We start from the raw sequence: 20,810 nt of genomic DNA, 5'->3' as shown, positions 1-20,810 counted from the left end.
CGCTAATTGGTATACCAATCGATCCATGCTATATAAATGAGTCTAGGCATACTTTGGGCAGAATAGTATTTTTAAATATTTATAATTTCATTAATTCATGTTACTTTTTATGCTTAACAATTTATTCTAATTCATTTCATCTCATATGCCTAGTTATTTTATGGACCTTTCTTTAGGTCCAGATTTGGTACACTATCTTTACATGGCAAATTAACCAGGATGTGGCCACTTTTTAGCCACACTCCCTTCATAGAATTTGTTCCTCTATATCTTATCTTTGTTTTCCTTTTTGAATAATATTAATTGGAGTTTTAGAATTCAAGTTATGGTTAAATAACCATAACTGGCTCACTGTCTCTTTTTGGGTCCAGAATTAGACAAATTCTAGAGTCTATTTTTGTCTAATTAATTGGACATGTTACAGTCATTTTTAAGCCTAATATTCCATATGAAAGTTATTACCCTATGTATTATGGTCCCTCAGAAATTTTAATTACAATTTTCCAAATTTTTTAGAATTAGTTATGGCTAAATTACTGGCCTGGACTCAGGTACCCTGTGTCCTCAGGGTCCAGGTTCAGGTCAGTAACTTTGACCTCCATTTTAGGGTTCTTGTGTTCATATTTTGAAGACCATGTCTCCAACAAAGTTGGACCTCTGTTTCTTAGGGTTCCAGATCAGTATGACTCATCCTAATTGGAGTTTCCTAGTGGAAAATATACTCTGCGGTCAAGTGTAATTTGGTCAAACTCAAGATTTTGATGTGTTAAATTCTTTTAACCATTTGACCTAGTTCCTTTGGGTTCTGGGTTTTGTTCAAAAGACCAATATTATAGACCTATGTCTTATAAAATTTTTTCCATTGGTTTCATTGCATTTGGATTTTTATAGACCAAGTTATGGCCATTTTGCCAAAATTGGTCGGGTGGTCTATGTTCAGGAAATTCTGGGCAGAATTGATTCTTGTCAGTTTGGTGACCTAATTTGGGTCAGTAATTTTATTTGGTTAGAGGCATTTTTGGGCTTAGTGTTCTCAATGAAAGTTGTAGTCCTATGTCTAATCTTTTCAATGGTATATAATTCAGGTCATTTGGACTTGTCTAGAGGGAGTTATGGCTACTGTTCATTTGGTCATTTTTCTGGGTTCAGTATTTAGATATCTAGATTGGGACAGTAAATTGACCAAGATTTTGATAGAGATTGAGTAGGGTTTCTTCATGAAAAATAGGGTATTTTGAGTCTTGTTTCACCTCCAATTCGCCTCACACTGATTAGAGTTACACAACTTAAGTTATAGGTCAAATAAAACACTGGACTCATAGGTCTGAATTTCCTGCATAAGAGAAACACTCCCAATATTCATTCTTCCTTACTCCCATACTACAATTTATCATTCATAGCACTTCAATTAGGCAACAATAGTCTCAACAACATTAATTTCATACTTCATCTAGGGCTGCCAAAATTTAAGGGTTTCTTTCCTCAAGGTTTTCTTTTTAATTTCATGAAATTTATACTTAGCTAAACATGCTTTTCATGTTTAATGAAGAGAGAGTGATTGATTAGTGCACTAACCTCAATTGGAACCCAACTTACTCTTGTGAAAATTGAAGGATTCCTTTAATTGTTGGCTGCCACACTCTTAAAGAGGAGCTAAGGAGTATTTTTAGTGTTGGGGCCTTAGGGTTTTGGGCAAGGATCAAGGAGATATGAGCTTGAAAGCAAAGAAAAGAAAAAAATTGGAAGACTAAAGGGAAAGCTGGTTCGGCCAGCAAAATTTGAGAAAGAATATGGCTGTTGTCATTTTGTTTTTATCCCATTAACTTTCATTTTTATCCCTTTAAAATATTTAGCAATTTCCCATTGGTTGGAATTATAATTTGTTGGCAATTTTTAAGATATCATTTATGATATCATGCTTAGGTAAATAATCTAATTTAATTTCATTTCTTTTCTCCTTTCTTTTACTCAATTTTAATTATTTTCTCTCCAATATTAATTCATATTTTATTTCATATAATTTATTTACTTAAATGGACAAGTTGGTAAAAAATCGTCTCTGCAAGCGAAATGACTAAAATGCCATTCGTTTAGCTTAATGAGCTAAAATTGCCTGTACTGATTGATAAAATTTTATAAGCATTTTCTTAGCATTCTAATGCCATCAAAACCTCAATGACTCTTCTCTGGAGTCCCAAAAATTATTTCACGGAATTTCTCTCGGGTTTAGGGCTACTAGCTGTCTTTACAGTAACTTCCCGTTAGGTCACTCATCACAGGGGCACCGACTCATTTAACTCATTTGCAATTCACTTCTTTTATTTTTTTTTCTTAATTTTACTTAATCTTTATTTAGTCAATTTATGCCTCCCCATTCTAGTTGGAGTGTAGTTCCAGTCATCCTAGCTGTCCGGACAGAAATTAGTCGTCGGAACAGTAGAATGTATGGACTACCTAAAGTGAGGGCGTTATAGAGATTTTGTAGCACAGGTAGCTACTGAATAGCTTGCAGAACCTTAGCAGCAGTTTTTTCAGTAGATGGTTGATTTACTCAGGTAGGTGATGGGAGCTCCGATGCAGCCTGCACAGAAATGACCTCTGGAGAAGCTCCAAAAGTATGGGGCTGTAGATTTTAGAGGAAAAAGGGAAGATAACCCAGCTGCTGCAAAGTATTGGCTAGAAAGGACTGAGAGAGTTCTCCAGTAGCTACATTGCACACATGACCAGAGCTTGGAGTGTGCAATCTCACTACTACAGGAGGATGTTTACTAGTGGTGGAATACAGCGACCAGTGTAGTACAACCAGCTATGGTGACTTGGGATTTCTTTCGAGTGGAGTTCAGAAAGAAGTACATCAGTCATATTTACTTGGAAGATAAGAGGAGAAAGTTTATTTCTCTGAGGCAGAGATAACTGACAGTAATCGAATATGAGAGGGAATTTGTCCGGCTGAGTAAGTACGCCAAGGAGATCATTCCTACGGAGGTAGAGAGATGCAAGAGGTTCAAGGAAGGCCTCAATAATAGTATTAGACTTCATATTATAGCGTTGCAACATACAGATTTCACTCAGCTTATGGCAGTAGCTATGAATGTGGAGAGAGTTCAAGCTAGTGAGTAGTGTAGATGGGGTGAATAGCAAAAGAGAGGCTTTGGCCAGTCTAGCTCCACATTCACAGCCAGTAAGAGGCCCAGGGGGCAGTTTAGTTAAGCACTAGCTCAGAGGCCAGGACAGGTGTCCAGGTCCACATTTAGGAGAGGCTAGTCGGCAGCATCAATGGTTAGCACACCAGGACCAGCAGTGAGAGGTCCCGCCCTAGCAGCATGCACACACTATGGAGAAGGCATAGAGGGGAATGCTAGGGATTGACTGAAGCTTGTTATAGATGGGGGCCACTGACCATTTTTAGAGGGACTGTCCTAGGAGGACTAATCCCCCAGCACAAACAGAGAGGTGGGCTCCTATCGCACAGATGGGAAGGAAGCCTGGGAGATCTGAGATAGTCGGGAGCATTGTGAGGCCTGCATCTGAGATAGTGGAGAGACCAGACACTAGAGTTTCAGCATGTGCATATGCTATTCGAGCCAAAGAGGAGCAGGATGCACTTGATGTCATAGTTGGTACATTTTCTCTCTTTGACTCTGTGGTGCATGCATTGATAGACCCAGGTTCAACTTATTCTTATATGTGCACTACCATCCCAGTAGAGAGGGGTTTAAGGGTTGAAACCATTGAGCAGGATATCCTAGTTACTAACCCTTTAAGCCATAGTGTGATGGTGAATAAGGTTTATAAGGGTTGTTCCTTGAGGATTCAAGAGTATGAGTTTTTGGCAAACCTTATCGAGCTGCCTTTTCATGAGTTTGATGTGATATTGAGGATGGATTGGCTGTCACATCATTAAGCTATGGTGGATTACCGTTTAAAGAGAATCACATTGAGGACTCCTGATAATGAGGAGATCACTGTTGTGGGTGAAAGGATGGATTATCTGTCTAATGTTATATCAGCCACTACTGTAAGAAGATTAATAAGAAAGGGTTATGAAGCTTACTTGGCATATGTGGTTGATACTAAAAAGGCTAGGCTTGACCTTCATGACATACCCATTGTATGTGATTTTTCAGATGTTTTCCCTGAGGAGTTGCCTAGTTTACCACCAGAGAGGGAAGTGGAATTTGCTATAGAGGTTATGCTTGGTACAACACCAGTGTCCATTGCTCCTTATAGGATGGCACCCACAGAATGGAAGGAGTTAAAAATCCAGTTGCAAGAGTTGCTGGATAAAGGGTTTATACGCCCTAGTGTGTCTCTTTGGGGAGCATCGGTATTATTTGTAAAGAAGAAGAATGGGGCACTTAGACTGTGTGTGGATTATAGACAGTTGAATAAGGTGACTACGAAGAATAAATATCCTTTACCCAGGATTGATGACTTGTTTGATCAGTTGAAGGGAGTAGGTGTTTTCTCCAAGATAGACCTTAGATCAGGATATCATTAGCTGACGGTAAAGGAGTCTGATGTGCCTAAAACTATATTCAGAACCCAATATGGACATTATGAGTTTTTGGTTATGCCATTTGGGCTAACCAATGCACTAGTAGCATTCATGGACCTGATGAATCGTATCTTCCATCCTTATTTAGATTGGTTCGTGGTGGTCTTTATTAATGATATATTGGTGTATTCTAAAGATCGAAAAGAGCATGAAGAGCATTTAAGGATTGTACTGCCGACCTTAAGGGAGGAGCAACTATATGCTAAATTGTCTAAATGTGAGTTTTAGCTGCATGAAATTTCTTTTCTGGGCCATATTATATCGGTTGATGGGATCAAGGTGGATCCCAAAAAGATACAAGCTATTGTAGATTGGAAACCACCAAAGAATACAACAGAAATTAGAAGTTTCTTAGGGTTGGCTGGCTATTACAGGAGATTTGTGAAGGCATTCTCTCTCATAGCATCGCCATTGACTAAACTATTGCACAAGAATGTTAAATTTGAGTGGGATAATAAATGTCAAGTAAGCTTTGAAAAGCTGAAAGCGATGCTTATAGAGGCACCTATTTTTACACAACCATTGTTAGGGAAAGACTTTGTGATTTATAGTGATGCCTCTCAGAATGGATTAGGGTATGTATTGATGCAGGAAGGGAAGGTAGTTGCTTATACTTCTAGGCAACTTAAACTATATGAGAGGAATTACCCCACACATATTTGGAACTAGCAGCGATTGTGTTTGCATTGAAGATATGGAGGCATTACTTATATGGTGGGAAGTGTTATATATACACAGATCACAAGAGTCTTAAATACTTGCCAACTCAGAAAGAGCTCAATCTGCAATAGAGGAGGTGGATAGAGTTCCTAAAGGACTATAATTATATTATTGATTACTACCCCGGGAAGGCGAATGTAGTAGCAGATGCTTTAAGTAAGAAGGCCATAGCAGCTTTAAGATCTTTGAATGCTTGTTTAACTTTAGCACAAGATAAAGCTATCATAGATGAGTTGTAAGTGAAGCCTAGTTTGCTACAACAAGTGCAAGAGACCCAAAAACAAGATGAGAAGCTAGCAACCATCATAAGGCAAATTCAAAAGGGGAAGGAGAATGAATATGAGATCAAGGGAGATAGTTATTTATATTATAAAGGAAGAATAGTTATTTGTATTATAAAAAAAGAATATGTGTACCTGATGATGAGAGAATTAAGAAGAGCACTCTCAAGGAATCACATAGCAGTATTTTTGCTATGCATCCAAGGAGCACAAAGATGTATCAGGATTTGAAAACTCATTATTGTTGGCCTGGTATGAAGAAGAACATTGCAGATTATATGACTAAATGCCTGATATGTCAGCAAGTAAAGGTAGAGCATCAAGTTCCATTAGGATTACTGCAACCAATATCGATACCAGAGTGGAAATGGGATTGCATTACCATGGTTTTTGTTATTGGTCTCCCCCTTACACAGAAGAAGTATAATGCTGTATGGGTGATAGTTGGCAGATTGACTAAGTCTGCCCATTTTCTACTTGTTAAAATCAACTACTCATTAGAGAGATTGGTTGAGTTATACATTAATGACATAGTTTGGTTACATTGAGTGCCTACATCGATCATTTCTGACAGAAATTCGTGATTTACCTCGCGATTCTAAAAGAAGTTGTAGGAAGCTTTAGGCATTTAGTTGCATTTTAGCATTGCCTTCCACCCTTAAATAGATGATCAATTGGAAAGAGTGATATAAATACTTGAAAATATGCTTAGAAGTTGCATCATTGATTTTGAAGGAAGCTGGGATCGATATCTTTCATTGATGGAATTTGCCTACAATAATAGTTATCAATCAAGCATAAAAATGGCACCATATGACGCTTTGTATGGAAGAAAATATAAAACACTTCTATGCTAGACTGAACTTGGTGAGGATAAATTAATAGGACCGAACTTGGTGAGAGAAATGGAGGAGAAAGTAAAAATCATCAAAGATAGATTGAAAGACGCCTCAGATAGACAGAAGTCTTATGCAGATTTGAAGAGAAAAGACATTGAGTATGAGGTTGGCTATAAAGTTTTCTTGAAGGTGTCACCATGGAAGAAAGTGCTCAGATTTGGGAAGAAGGATAAGTTAAGTCCTAAGTTTATTAGTCCATACGAGATCATTAAACATGTGGGTCTGGTAGCCTATAGGTTAGCACTACCACCAGAGCTGGACAAGATTCACAATGTATTTCATGCCTTGATGCTAAGGAGATACAGATCAGATCTCTCACATATTTTATCAGTGGAGACCGTTGATATACAACCCGATTTGACATATGAGTAGGAACTAGTAAATATTTTAGCATGAGAAAAGGAACTGAGGAATAAGAGAATTCCACTGGTAAAAGTGCTTTGGAAGAACCACAAAGAGGAGGAAGCAATGTGGGAAAGCAAAGAGATCATGAGACAATAATACCCACAGCTATTTGAACCAGGTAAATTTCAAGGACGAAATTTATTTTAAGAGGAGAAAAATTGTAATGCCCCCACTTTAGGTAGTTCTGTACATTCTACTATTCCGACAACTAATGTTTGTCCGAATGGTTAAAATGTCTGGAACTACCCTTAAATTTAAATAAGGAGTCATAACTTAAATTAATAAAGATCAAGTAAGGTTGAAGAAAAAATAAAAGAAGTGGAGTATAAATCAATTAAATGTACACAAGTCCTAGCGATGGGTAACACCAGCAGGAAGTGACTATGGGTCTAGTTGCTACTCCGTATGATTGCTACTCCAACTCATGTAGGACCTTGTAAGATTCTTAATTAAGGCTTAATTTAAGTATTATTATGAATTAATAAGTCAAAGAAATAAAAAGAAATAAGTTCAAACAAGCAGAGTAAAAAACCAAAGTGAAAAATGAAGTTAGGGACTTATTGAGCATTATGAAAAAGATAAACAGAAACCCGGTAAGAGTAAAATTTGATCAATTAAATTTAAAGGTCAAACATTGACCAAAGATATGAGTAATTAAGTTAATGAAGTTGGATTAATTTAATTAATCATAATTATGAAATTAAACATAATAAAATTAAAAGTCAAACCTAATGATTAGGAATTTCGCCATATTTACAAGTTTACCATTCACCATATTTACAAGTTTACCATTAGGGAATTAAAATAATATAAATATCTATTAGTAAGAGACAAATGTTATCATCTTCATCTTCTTCATCAAGTGGCTGAACCACCCTCATCCTTCCTTTTCCACCATTTTTGTTTTTTTCAAGCTTGAATTCCCACAAATGTCTCAACCTTCATCGCTCTAACTAGCATAATTAAGCTTCATTTGGGTGAGAGCACATCATTTAAGTAAGAAATTCCAAGGATTTAGGAAGGTTTCCAAGAAATGAAATTGGGGAAAAACTCAAGGTAAGGGAGAATTGAGCTTAGTATGCATGAATTCATGTTATCATGTTATAACCATGGCATAAGTGTGATTTGTGATGAGAATTTTTGAAATTCTTGAAGAAGAAAATCTGATCCAACCTCACAAGGGACCAAGGAAGGACCATAAGATTGATTAGAAGTGAAATTAAAGAGTTAAGCAAAGATTTGAAAGCTTAAATTGTGGTATGTGCACTCTTAATACCTTAATTTCCTTCTTAAGTTGTTACTTAGGGTTTGTATGCCAATTAGGGGTTTTGACTAAATTGAATGTAAATGTTTAATTTATAATTAGAAAAATGATGTTTAGTGTGTATAAATAATGTTGTACCTATTTGAAATCATTTTGCTTTTTTTTTTTTTTGTGGTGAAGTATGCATTGTTAATGGGCATGTTAAGCAATTTGGCCGAATTTGACTAGACTGGACTTTTAAGTCCATATATTGAGTTCTATAATTCGACATGACTTGAAACTTATGGAAAATTAAATTTAAGATATAATGATAAAAATTTCATGAAGACGAGTTGCTCTAATTCTGCGTGTAAATACCTTGAATAATTACTAGAATTTGAGTCACAAAATCTGGAACCTAGGAGCAGGGCACCCAGAATAGTCTGGAGTAAAATAAGTACAACTCACCCTAGGAAACTCCAAATGAGGTGATTCTTAATTTTTTGAAAAGCTAAGACATAAAAAAACAACTTTCATAAAGAATAAAATGATAAATTATGACCACAACTTGTTCAAATCTGGACTCCAAAAACTACCCAGAACCTATCCTGTGATCAGTAAAGTAGTACATCCGAACATATCTTGCGTATTTGGACATAACTCACTGTATAAAATTCCAAATGAGGTGAATCTTATCTTGTTGGAAAGCTATGACATAGAGGAACAACTTTTGTAAAGACCAATTTGACAAATTATGACTGAAACTTGACTGAAATAAGTTCTAAGACCTATCTAGAAGCTGCTCTGTATTCTAAAAGGAAAAGGTAGATATGACCAGATGTTGCTTATTTGGTCATAATTTGTGATCTATAAGTCAAAATCAAGTGATTCAAAAACCAAATAAAAGTTAAGACATAAATCTAAAAATCTTATGAAGAAACATAAGTTAATTCTTGCATTTATAGGTCCAAATTCTGATGGAAGATTGTATATATATTCTAGAATTTACAAGATTTGCCATGTTACTCATTAATGCAAATTACATATGTATTTAGTATGCTTGAATGCAAAGACTATATAAATATGGAAATGGCATGAGGATGTTGGCTCACATATCTTGACAATCATGTGAACAAAGAATGTTGAACTAGTGTTAATTATAAAAGTTGAGCCAAGTAAGCCTAGACAATAGGTATAGGATTGGATAAGTGGGCATGCTATTGGTCAGAGCCATTGAGTGGTTAGTATCGAGAATGAAAATCAGTGTTATACCGGTCTAGTATCGAGAATGAAAATCAGTGTTATACCAGTCAGAGCCACCGAGTGGTCAGTACCAAGAATGTAAGCCTATGCTAAATCGACCAGAACCACTGAGTGGCCAGTGTCACGAGTCCCATTATCCAATCTATATACCGTCTGTCATAGGTTATTATGAGTACTGGAGTAAAGCTTCCAATTGTGATCATAAAGACAATAATTTCAAATAAGATATGATAAAGTGCATTTAACCTTATTAAATGGTATGATTTGCAAGTATAGATGTATTGGCCTATATTTATGCCATGATGATATATATTTGTTTTAAAACTTTTAAATACTCTTGTATGAATATTATGAGCGTGTTATGTGTTAATGTGCATAAGGAAAATTATTTGTTTTAAATTAAGAGTGTACCACTAAGCTATTTAGTTTAGCGCAAAGATTTGTTTCCTCGCGCAGGTATAGTAAATAAAGTGTAGATAGAGGCTGACAGGAGGTAGATTGGATCTGCAAAAAAGTCCAGAGTCACCATATCTCGGACTTTTTGGTAGATGCATCGTTATCATCCTCATTGTATAGCTTTACTCATATGTGTGTGTGTGTACCCAATGTTATAAACAATATCATGTAAACTTCATTTTTTTCTTTAAATTGTAATCATAAGTTTGTAAATTTAATTCAGCCACATGAGTTGGTTAATAAAATTGTAAATTAAAAATATTTCTTGTGTGTATGCAATGTGAGTTGAAAAATTAATTGTCATGAGAAATTTGATGATTTTTATATGATGTAAATGATATAGTAATTGAGGATTTCACAAGTTATAAATAGTGTTCTAACAGGTGAATTGTTAAAATTTAGGGAAAACTCTTGCAGTTTCTCCATTTAACAAAAAGTGATTAATTATTGTACATCAATTTGTAATAAATTGAGAGAAAAAAAATGACATAGAAATACGTGCTTAGTGCACCAAATGTGACATCTCCTTACTCGATTTCACTGTAGTCTAGATAAGGGGGTGTTACAAGAATAGTCTGTAACACCCCTCACCGGACTACAGTGTAGCCGAGCAAGGTGTGCTACAATCGGTGCCGAAGCACCCTAACTTATCTTACTTTATTTTTTTAATAATTTTGAACTCGTTTAATTTAATATTAATTATTTTTCGACAGAGAAACCAGTGGAGTTTCCCCTATTTTATTATCGTTTGGCGTATTTCAATATTCACCTGTTTGAAATTCAACAATATTTTAAAATAAAAAATCTCATCCATGCTAATCATAATTATCTCATCAATCATTCTCATAGTTTTCTCATATTTCAAATCTCATCCATACATTTTAATTTCATAATCATTTCCATACTCATATCATCATTTGAAAAATCATTATGTAATTCAAATCTATACTCATTTGTATAAATTCATTCATGCTCCATTCTTATAGCAAAATTCTCAAATTTGTATTAATTTACATCATTTGCAATAATTAAATAAATCCTTAATTTACATGATATACAAATTAATTACAATTTGCTAATTTATATTACAATATAAGAAATAAATAATATACACAAAATACATGATATGCTTAATGTGAGCCCTATCTACATGCATTGCTGAGGAGGTGACAACCTTGAACGCTCTGCAGATTAGAACTCCAAAATCTCTGTTTAGTATTACTGGCTTTAACTTGATTACTTGCGCGAGGAAACAATTCCATCGCGCTAAGCATTGCTGCTTAGTGGTGCAATAATATAACAAGGAAATAATATACAAATAAAGATAGAAATAAAACATAATTCAAATAATTAAGATTTATTTATACTTCACATGCGGTTTCTAAAATTTAATATGTTTTATCCTAATTTAGTCTTCTTTGAAAGTGTTTATTTCGCCAATGTACAGTAATAATGTACAAAGAAAAATGATCTAAAAATACTAAATTTATGCTTATATTATTATATAAGTCACATTTGCAATATTTATTTATGTTATAATTTTCTTTGCTAATCTTTTAGCATTTTCTCTATACTTGCTAGGTTGTCTCAGATTATCTCGTAATAAGAAAATTTTAATATCGGTCCAGTTCATTTCGATTCTTTCTAATAAATAACTATTCTAATTTATTTTAGGTCATCTTACTCATTTATTTTATTTAATTTCTAATATTTTTAATTGCTAATATTCTTAATTTATCTCAATAAATTTCACTGCCCAAGTAACCTATGACAGGCTGACTAAACTGGATAACGGGTCGTTGGCACTGTACACCACGGTGTCTCGGGCCGTCATACCATGGGACGCAGAACGTCAACCACGTATGCAGTCAGTATGGCTAAAAAGCCATGATAACACATAATCAGGCATAAAAGCCATGAATGTTGGCATAAAGCCATGAATACGGGCACAAAGCCATGAATACAGGCATAAAGCCTTTTCGCAGTACTGCTAAAATAATACCCTATTGGCATGCCAAACTATCCAATCTGATACACATGTCTAGGCAATACAAGGGCACATAATATCATTAAATATTAATATTTTGTGTTTTATGAGTTTATTATTTCATGATAAATTTCAATTATAATTCATACATTCATTTGATCATTTATATGATCACAATTCACATCAATTATCCTTTTATACCATTGTACTCAAAATACATCTCCTCTCTACAATAATGAGAACTAATGTCTCATTCATAAATTAATATGGTTCATTTATTCATTCATTATGTTATTCATATTGATCACAATTCTAAACAATGGTTCACATGTACCATTGTATTCAAAACATTATTCCTTTCTCTTATAAATAGAACTAATGTTTCATTTATATTTTCATGTGATTCATTTATTCATTACAATATTTATATGAATTCATAACTCATACAAGGTGTTATTATCTTATTTGTAATGGAAACATAAATCCTAATCTAAACCTCATCCTATTTATACTCAACAATCCATTTAGTTTAATTTCATTTCATATTCAAGTGGTATTATTTATGTTTTATTAGACCTACTAGTAAGGGGAATACAAATCTTAATCATATACTCACATAACTTAAATGTTTATTAAGTCATTTAGCTAAATTACTATTTCTATTCCAAGTAATCCATGAATGTTTCATGGATTCCAAATTTCATACCTTAATTTCCTCTACCAATTTAGTTATTATACTTTATGTCTTTGTATTACTATTCACAATACTATTCACTCAAATTGTTGACTTTTTAATACATAATAAATTTATTGAACCTAAGTTCTCCAAGATACCACATTTTGTATTCAAAATTTGTTGGTATTGGTTGCCAATACCATTTCCAAGCTTAATGTTAATTGGGCAGAATTTTCAGTTTTCATGCTTTGTCTTTACTCTTCCATTTGTCACTTTTGCAGTGGGAATTTGGAAAAATGTTCAACATGAAAGTTGTTCCTTATTTTGTCTAGTTGAATTTCCTTTTTTGAATCACTCCATTTGGAGTTTTTTAGCTCAAGTTATGGCCTAAAAACCATGACTGGCCGGATTGGGCAGAACCCAAAATTCTGGGTAAAATTGTTTCTGCCAGATTTGGTAACTCAAGTTTGGTTGGCAATTTGACTAGGTTATGGTCATAATTTGGGTCAGGTTTCTTCATGAAAGTTGTTGGTCTATATCTCAACTTGTTGCTGGTAAAATTTCAGGTCAATTGGACCTTGCTACATTGAGTTATGGCCAAATGACCAAATACTGTTCATTTGGTCATTTTGCCCAGGCAGATTGCAGGTCACCCGAATTAGGGCAAACTTTTGGTCAAGTTGGTTTGGTTTTCTGGGCATGGTTTCTTCACCAAAGTTGTGCCATTATGTGTCTAGTTTCACCTCCAATTGGCCTCATACCAATTGGAGTCACACAACCTCAGTTATAGGTCAAACAATACCCTGGACTCATAGGTCCAAATTTCCTACATAAGAGAAGCACTCCCAATTTTCAATTTCACCCAACTTCCAAACTTCAATTCACATTTATAACACTTCTAATAGTCAATAATCAACCTCAACATCATCAAATTCAAGTCACAACACAAAATTCCATATTTGAGCAAACCCTAAATCAACTTGCAATAATTTTAAATTCCAAGAGAATTTTTAGCACTAACCTTATTCCTTAGCTTCACTCAACTTCAATTCAACCTTCTAATCAATCAAAAACTTGAAGCTCCTTCTTGGTCCACCTTGGCTGAAATTCCTCTTGCCCCAAACTCAATTTTTTTTTTGGTTTTCTTGAGTGCTTTCTACTAATTAGGCTTTAGTTTAGGGTGGGCTATAATTTTTTCAAGAAAAAATTTGGTTGAGACTTAGGGTTTCAAGCTTTGGATTTTGGGTTTTTAATGGAGAATTTTAGAGAAGAAGAGAAGAAGGCAAGTGACGGGAAGAAGAAGGAAAAAATGCAGATTTTTTTGTTCAATAATCAACTTATATAATAATTAAATATTTAATGGCAATATGGTAAATAAGTAGAATGGCAAATTTGAAATTATTTTGAAGTTTATAATCATTATAATTTGACTTTTTAATAATTATTTTTAATTTTCACAATTTCAATTAATTAAATTAATTTAGCTTTATTAAATTAATAATCATCACTTTTGGTCAATATTGGACCCTCAAATTTAATTGACCAAATTTTGCTCTTACGAAGTTGTCGGTTTATTTTTCTTTCTTCTTTCTTTTACTCATTTTTAATTTAATTTTCATCAATATTTATTCATATTTTATGTCATAATAATTATTTACTTAATTGGACAAGTTGGTCAAAAATCATCTCCGAAGACGAAATGACCAAAATGCCCTCCGTTTGGCTTAACAGACTAAAATTGTCTGTACCGATTGAAAAATTTTTCTAAGTATTTTCTTGGCATTCTAATGCCATAAGAACCTCAATGACCCTTCTCTGGAGTCTCAAAAATTATTTTATGAATTTTTCCCTGGGTCTAGGGCTCCTAGTTGCGAGAACCGCAACTTCCCTCTGGGTTACCCATCGCTTGGGCACCGGCTCATTTGACTTAATTGTATTTTATTTCTAAAATTTTTACTAAATTTTTCTTATTAATATTTGAGTTAATTATGGTTCCTCACTTTAGTTTAAATATTTTTCCGGACGTTCTAGCTGTCCGGACCGACACTGGTCACCGGAACAGTAGAATGTACGGAGTTGCTACCGGGAGGATGTTACATAGTCCTTCCATCAAGTCTTTGCATGTCATGACCTATAAGATCACTTCAAATAATATGGACAAAGGGTTAAAGTACATTTCATTAAGTTTTGCTATCATCAAAACCAAGCTTAGTGTAGCTTATGGGGCCTACAATCTCTTCCTTTTTGATGATATCAAAACTCAATAAATCTATGAAGATCATAAAGATTAAATTGTATAACTATCTATACATGTCACATACGTAAGAACTTACTTTGAGACAAGCTTCCCCTATATATATGCACACAATCATTCAAAATGCAATAAAGTTGAGAAACTACAAATGGCTCCCCCTCAATCTAATATTCAAAACATTTTGAAGATAACAACACATATAAGCAATTTCCAAGATCAAGTAAACCATTATAATGCAAGATATATCAATCATAAGTCAATTCTAAACGATCAACATCATAATTTCATTTACTTTCCAAAATATAAAATATCCATATCAGAATATGAACTATATAACCATTGAGCAAAATTAGTTAACTAAAAAAGTACCCAGTTAAGTAAAAACATACTGTCAGTAAAACATATAAGAGCAATTTTGTTATATATATTTCTATCTTCTCTATTTCTCCCCCTTTTTGACATCAACAAAAAGAAGTAGGAAAGAAAACAATGAAACACAATTTTGAAGATCATAAAGTAAATGTTGAAACCAAAAGACATAAAGGATTCTTAAAGATTTAAAGATTTATCCTTTGCTGCTAGGGATCTTGCCACTCCTCCTAAGTTGAGTAGGATCAATAACTTTGGCTTGTTTCTTTTTGTTTGGAGGGGCTTGTTCAGGTATGGTGAGTTGGATTCTTGGAGGAATAGGTAAAACTAATTTTCTAACTTGTGCTTCGGTTCTTCTAGGGCCATATGTCATCAGTAAGAAAATAAATAATTCAGGTACTGGTTGAGAACTAGTAGAAGCAGGGTTTGGTTATGCAGAAGATGGGTTTTGTGGCTGTTCATCAGAAGATGGGTTTTGTGGTTGTTCATCTTTCTTGTTACCATCATCCTCTTTTTCTTCTTATTGACTAGAAATATTTCTGCTTTCACTTCTCCTATTCTTATTACTGTTGTTGCTCTTTGTGTGAGATGAGGAAGTTTTGCTTGATTTCTCCTTATCAGATTCTTTTTCTTCTTCTGATTTTTCTTCTGTAGTAACTTCCTTCTCATCATTCTTTTCAATTTCTACAACTTCAATTTGCTTACTTCCTTTCCCTTCTCAACAGTCTGTACATTGTCCTATTCTTCTTCTTCTATTTCAGAAATTTTTACTCTACTTGAACTAGCCTCCTTTGCATGACTAGTACCAGCAATACCATGAGGGTAGTTTCCAAAGTCTCCAAACTTTTCAAAAGATTCACTAAATAACCTTTGGGAAATCTTCTTCATGAACCATTCCTGCCTATCCATTCTATTAATCAACATCTTTTAGCATTTTGCTTAGCTATAATCCCTTGTTGTAATCCATGAGATTTTTCCAAAACAATCAAATTCAGTCCACTTATTTCTTTGATTTCCTTTATCATGTCCAGATTTGCCTTAGCCATTTTCATAAAATCTGACATCTTCAACTTCTTTTTCTTTTCTTTTTTAGAATTCTCCCCTTCATCTATTTTAGAATCTCTTTTTTTCATCTTGCTTACCGGAATATCAGATTCTGTTTCAGAGTTTGATTCTGTTTTGGATTCAACTTTAATTTCAGCTTCTTTATCTTGCTTTGTCTTTTCTTTCTTACTCCTTTTTCTACCATCATCAACTCTGAATGCCTCTTTAATAGGGATAGGATTGCTAAACTTATTCTGTTTACTTAATTCAACTCCCATAGCTTGAAATACCAGAGTTAAAAGCATAGCATATGGCAATCTTTGATGCTTGCTAGACTTGGCAATCACTTTAAAAATCAAATATGGCAAATTAAATCTGATTTTGTTGACCAAGTGCCACATAATGCACAAATCAAGACTATTTGGATAAGAATGACTACCACTTCTAGGATTAAACAAATATCTAATGAAGGATTGCAGAATTCTATAATTATGAGGGACAAGACTAATATTAGTCATTTCATTTTCTGGTGTACCCTCTGGAAAGATAGATAATCAAAATGCCTTTTCATTATAATCTTCAAACTTCTTAAAATCTTTGAAAGTTCTAATCCTATTTCTATCATCTAGCAAATTCAAAAAAGAGGCTAAGAAATCAACATCAATGACCTTATTCTTCTTCTTGACTGTCACACTGAAACTTTTTCCTTTAACAACTTCTTTCATACTTCCATAAAATTCTTGAATCAAGTAAGGATAATAAAATTCATTTAACTTGGAAATTTCCAACCATCCTTGAAAAGTAAATAGAATTTCAAAATCATATGGTAAATTAGAGAATGAATCCCATTTAATGTACCTTGGTTCAAAGATGTTCTGCTGCATAAAGGGTTTTGGAACAGGGGCCTTCTCAACTTTCTTCTTCTTCTTGGAAGGTTCAGACCCAACAATACCCTTTCCTTTTCTCTTTTTCATCAGTTCTGCAACTGTCTCTATTTCCTCTTTATTATCATCGATTTCAGAGTCATATTCTCTTTCTTTTTCGGGTCTACCAGCAGCCTTCATAGCATCACCCATGAATTTTTGAGGTTTAGTAGCCACTTGCTTTATTCTTGCCATCGATTTTTGAAGGATTTCAAAGAACAGTAATGGTTTGAGGCAGAATAGGTTTATTAGCGTTTAGGGATTTTGAAGGAAAAATTGGGGATTCTTGTTTAGAGAGAGATTTGGGTTTCTAAGGCAATGGAGAATCGATTTGCAGTAAAAATAAGGAAGTCTGTAAGAGATTGATTGAAAAGACGTGCAACAGTTTTCAAAAATATGAGTAAAATTTAAATTTTGAAAGTGAAAACTAATTTTCATGGAGAACCGGGAAATCTCATTTTCTCAAAAGTCATTTTTACCCTTCAAAGATATTAAAGACATTTATCTGTACTTAAGGGTATATTGGTCAAAGAAAAATATAAAGAGAGCGAAAATACCGATTTAAAAAGAAACTAATTTCAAAACAGGCCCATTTTACAGAAGCAAAGTTAGTTAACTAGTTTTAAAATCCAGTTGGCTAAATTTTATACAAGTATTAAATTGGACAACTATAGTGAGAAAATAGTTAACTAGAAACACAAATACGCAGAATATAACACTAAACATATTTTCAACCAAGTTAAGCATTTTCAACTAAGTTAAGCAGCAAGTTCATATCAAATGGAGCAATTATCATTCAATAACTTCACTCATGCCAAGTTCCCTTCTAATCCTACAAAAGTTTTCTTCATTTAGCAGTTTTGTAAAAATGTTTGCAAGATGTTGTTCAGTAGGAACAAATTCCAACTTAAGTGACCATTGTGAACATGATCTCTAATAAAGTGATGTCTAATTTTTATGTTTTTTTATCTAGAGTGCTGAACTGGATTTTTGGTTGGGTTGATGGCACTAGTATTATCACACCATATAGGAATATGATCAACCTTTATATCAAAATCTTCTAATTGTTGCTTCATCCCTAGGATTTGGGCAACACAACTTCCTGCATCAATATATTCTGCTTCAGCAGTAGAAAGAGCGATATAAGTTTGTTTCTTACTATGCTAAGATATATGACCTAGGAATTGGCAACTATCCAAAGTACTCTTTCTATCTAATCTACTTCTAGCAAAGTCAGAATCACTATAACCAACCAGATCAAATATGTCAAACTTAGTATACCATAAACCAATTAAATGTGTGCCAATGAGATATTTAAAAATCCTTTTAACAGCAATTAAATGAGATTCCTTGGGACATGATTGAAACCGAGCACAAAAACACACACTTAAATGAATGTCAGGTTTAGATGCAGTTAAATACAAAAGTAAGCTAATCATACCTCTATATAACTTTTGATCAACATCTTTACCTTTTTCATTTTTTTCCAACTTGATGGTGGAGGTCATAGGAGTTCCTATACTCTTCAAATCATCCATCTTGAATTTCTTTAGCTTCTCTTTGATGTACTTGGATTGATTAATAAAGATACCATAATTGTGTTGCTTAATTTGTAGTCCAAGGAAAAAGGTGAGTTCACCCATCATGCTCATCTCAAATTCATTTTACATCATCTTAGAAAAACTTTTGCATAAAGAAGCATTAGTAGCACCAAAAATAATGCCATCAACATAAATTTGAACAATAAGTATATCATGTTCATGTATTTTTGTGAAAAGTGTGTTGCCTACTTTTCCTCTTTGAAAACCATTTTCTAAAAGAAACTTACTAAGTCTCTCATACCTAGCTTTAGGGGCTTGTTTCAATCCATATAAGGCCTTAGTGAGTTTATAAACATGATTAGGAAATTCATAGCTTTCAAAACCCGGTGGTTGTTCAACATAAACTTCTTCATCAATATAACCATTCAAGAATGCACTTTTAACATCCATTTAATATAACATAAATTTCTTATAAAATGCAAATGCACATAACATCCTAATAGCTTTAATTCTAGCAATCGAAGCAAAGGTTTCATCAAAATCAATACATTCCTCTTGATTGTATCCTTGAGCTACTAGTTTTGCCTTATTTCTAATAACATGCCCTTTATCATCCATTTTATTCCTAAAACCCCATTTAGTACCAATGATAGAATGATTTCTAGGTCTGGGAACAAGCTTCCGTACTTTATTTCTCTCAAATTGATTAAGTTCTTTTTGCATAGCAAGAATAGCTTCATCATAAGACTTTGGTTTTAATTGAGAAACAAATGCAACATTACCAACGTATTTTCAAAGTTGTGCTCTTGTCATCAATTTTTGTGAAGGGCTATCAATGATGTCCTCCTTTGGATGATATCTATGATATCTCCATTCTTGAGGTCGGTCATCATGATGTGGTTCATCAATTTGGAGCTCTTCAATATTGGGCAATGCTTCTTGACTACCTTCTTGATCTTTCTCATTTGCATTTTCATTAACACTTCCATTCGCATTTACACTTTGAGGCTCATTAATAGATTGACTTTGTTGCTTGTGAATCTCATCCCTTTTTGTTCCAAAAGTTCCACCTAGTTCATCATCATCATAAACAATCTTTCTTTCCAAGGAGTTGTTAGTTTCATCAAATACAACATGAATAGTTTCTTCAACTAACAAAGTTCTCCTATTAAAGACTCTATATGTTTTACTATGTATGGATTATTTAAGAAAAATGCCTTCATTTGATATCACATGAAACTTTTTGAGGTTATCCTTCTTGTTATTCAAAATGTAACACTTATAACCAAATGCACGAAAGTAAGAAATGTTAGGCTTTCTCCCTTTCCATAACTCGTAAGAGGTTTTCTTTGAGATTGGTCTAATCATTACTCTATTCAAAATATCGCAAGCAGTGTTTATTGCTTCTGCCCAAAAATATTTGGAAGATTATTTTCACCAAGCATTGTTCTTGCCATTTCTTGTAAAGTTCTATTTTTCCTCTCTACAACTCCATTTTGTTATGGAGTCCTAGGAGCCACGAAGTTATGAAAAATACCATTCTTTGAATAAAATTCATCAAAAGATTGGTTTTCAAACTCTCTCCCATAGTCACTTCTAATTAAGGAAATGAGTAAACCTTTTTTACTTTGTACTTTATTGCAAAAAGATGTAAATATATTAAAAGTTTCATCCTTGTGTGCTAGAAAATATATCCATATATACCTAGTGTAATCATCCAATATGACTAATGCATATGCTTTACCATCAAGAATTATAAGAGTAATAGGGCCAAACAAATCAAGATACAATAACTCAAGAGGTCTAGATGTGGAAACAACATTCTTTGGTTTAAAGGAAACATTGGTTTGTTTTCCAAGAGAACAAGGCTTGCAAACATGATTTTTTTCAAAATTAATTTTCAATAAACCTTTAACAAGATCATATCTAAAAGTTTTGAAATAACATACATGCTAGCATGGCCAAGTCTTCTATGCCATAACCAGCTATCTTCTTCAAGAGACACAGGACACCTTTCATTTCCATTATCAATATCATTCAAATAAAGCAAATATACATTTTCACTTCTAAGTGCAATGAACAATGTATGATCATCATTCAAACTTCTAATTTCACAATGTGAAGAATTAAAAATAACTTTGTAACCTTTATCAAATAATTGACTTATACTAAGAAGATTGAATTTCAAACC

The 20,810-nt window shown here is 33.6% G+C and overlaps 1 protein-coding gene across 1 annotated transcript; it reads left to right on the top strand.

Moving 5' to 3' along the window:
- The first annotated feature begins 3,472 nt into the window (after positions 1 to 3,472).
- On the top strand, positions 3,473 to 3,904 carry LOC110654403 (uncharacterized). The gene has a single exon (XM_058149446.1). The coding sequence runs from the start codon at positions 3,473 to 3,475 to the stop codon at positions 3,902 to 3,904; it is 432 nt and encodes a 143-aa protein (XP_058005429.1).
- Positions 3,905 to 20,810: the final 16,906 nt, after the last annotated feature.

This window comes from Hevea brasiliensis, chromosome 7, assembly GCF_030052815.1.
Source record: "Hevea brasiliensis isolate MT/VB/25A 57/8 chromosome 7, ASM3005281v1, whole genome shotgun sequence".
Taxonomy (NCBI): domain Eukaryota; kingdom Viridiplantae; phylum Streptophyta; class Magnoliopsida; order Malpighiales; family Euphorbiaceae; genus Hevea; species Hevea brasiliensis.
Note: the sequence above shows the minus strand (reverse complement) of the source record. Positions and strands in the feature narration are given on the sequence as shown.

Excerpts from the sequence above, each read along its gene's own strand:
- LOC110654403 (XM_058149446.1), top strand. The coding sequence starts at position 3,473 with ATGGGAAGGAAGCCTGGGAGATCTGAGATAGTCGGGAGCATTGTGAGG.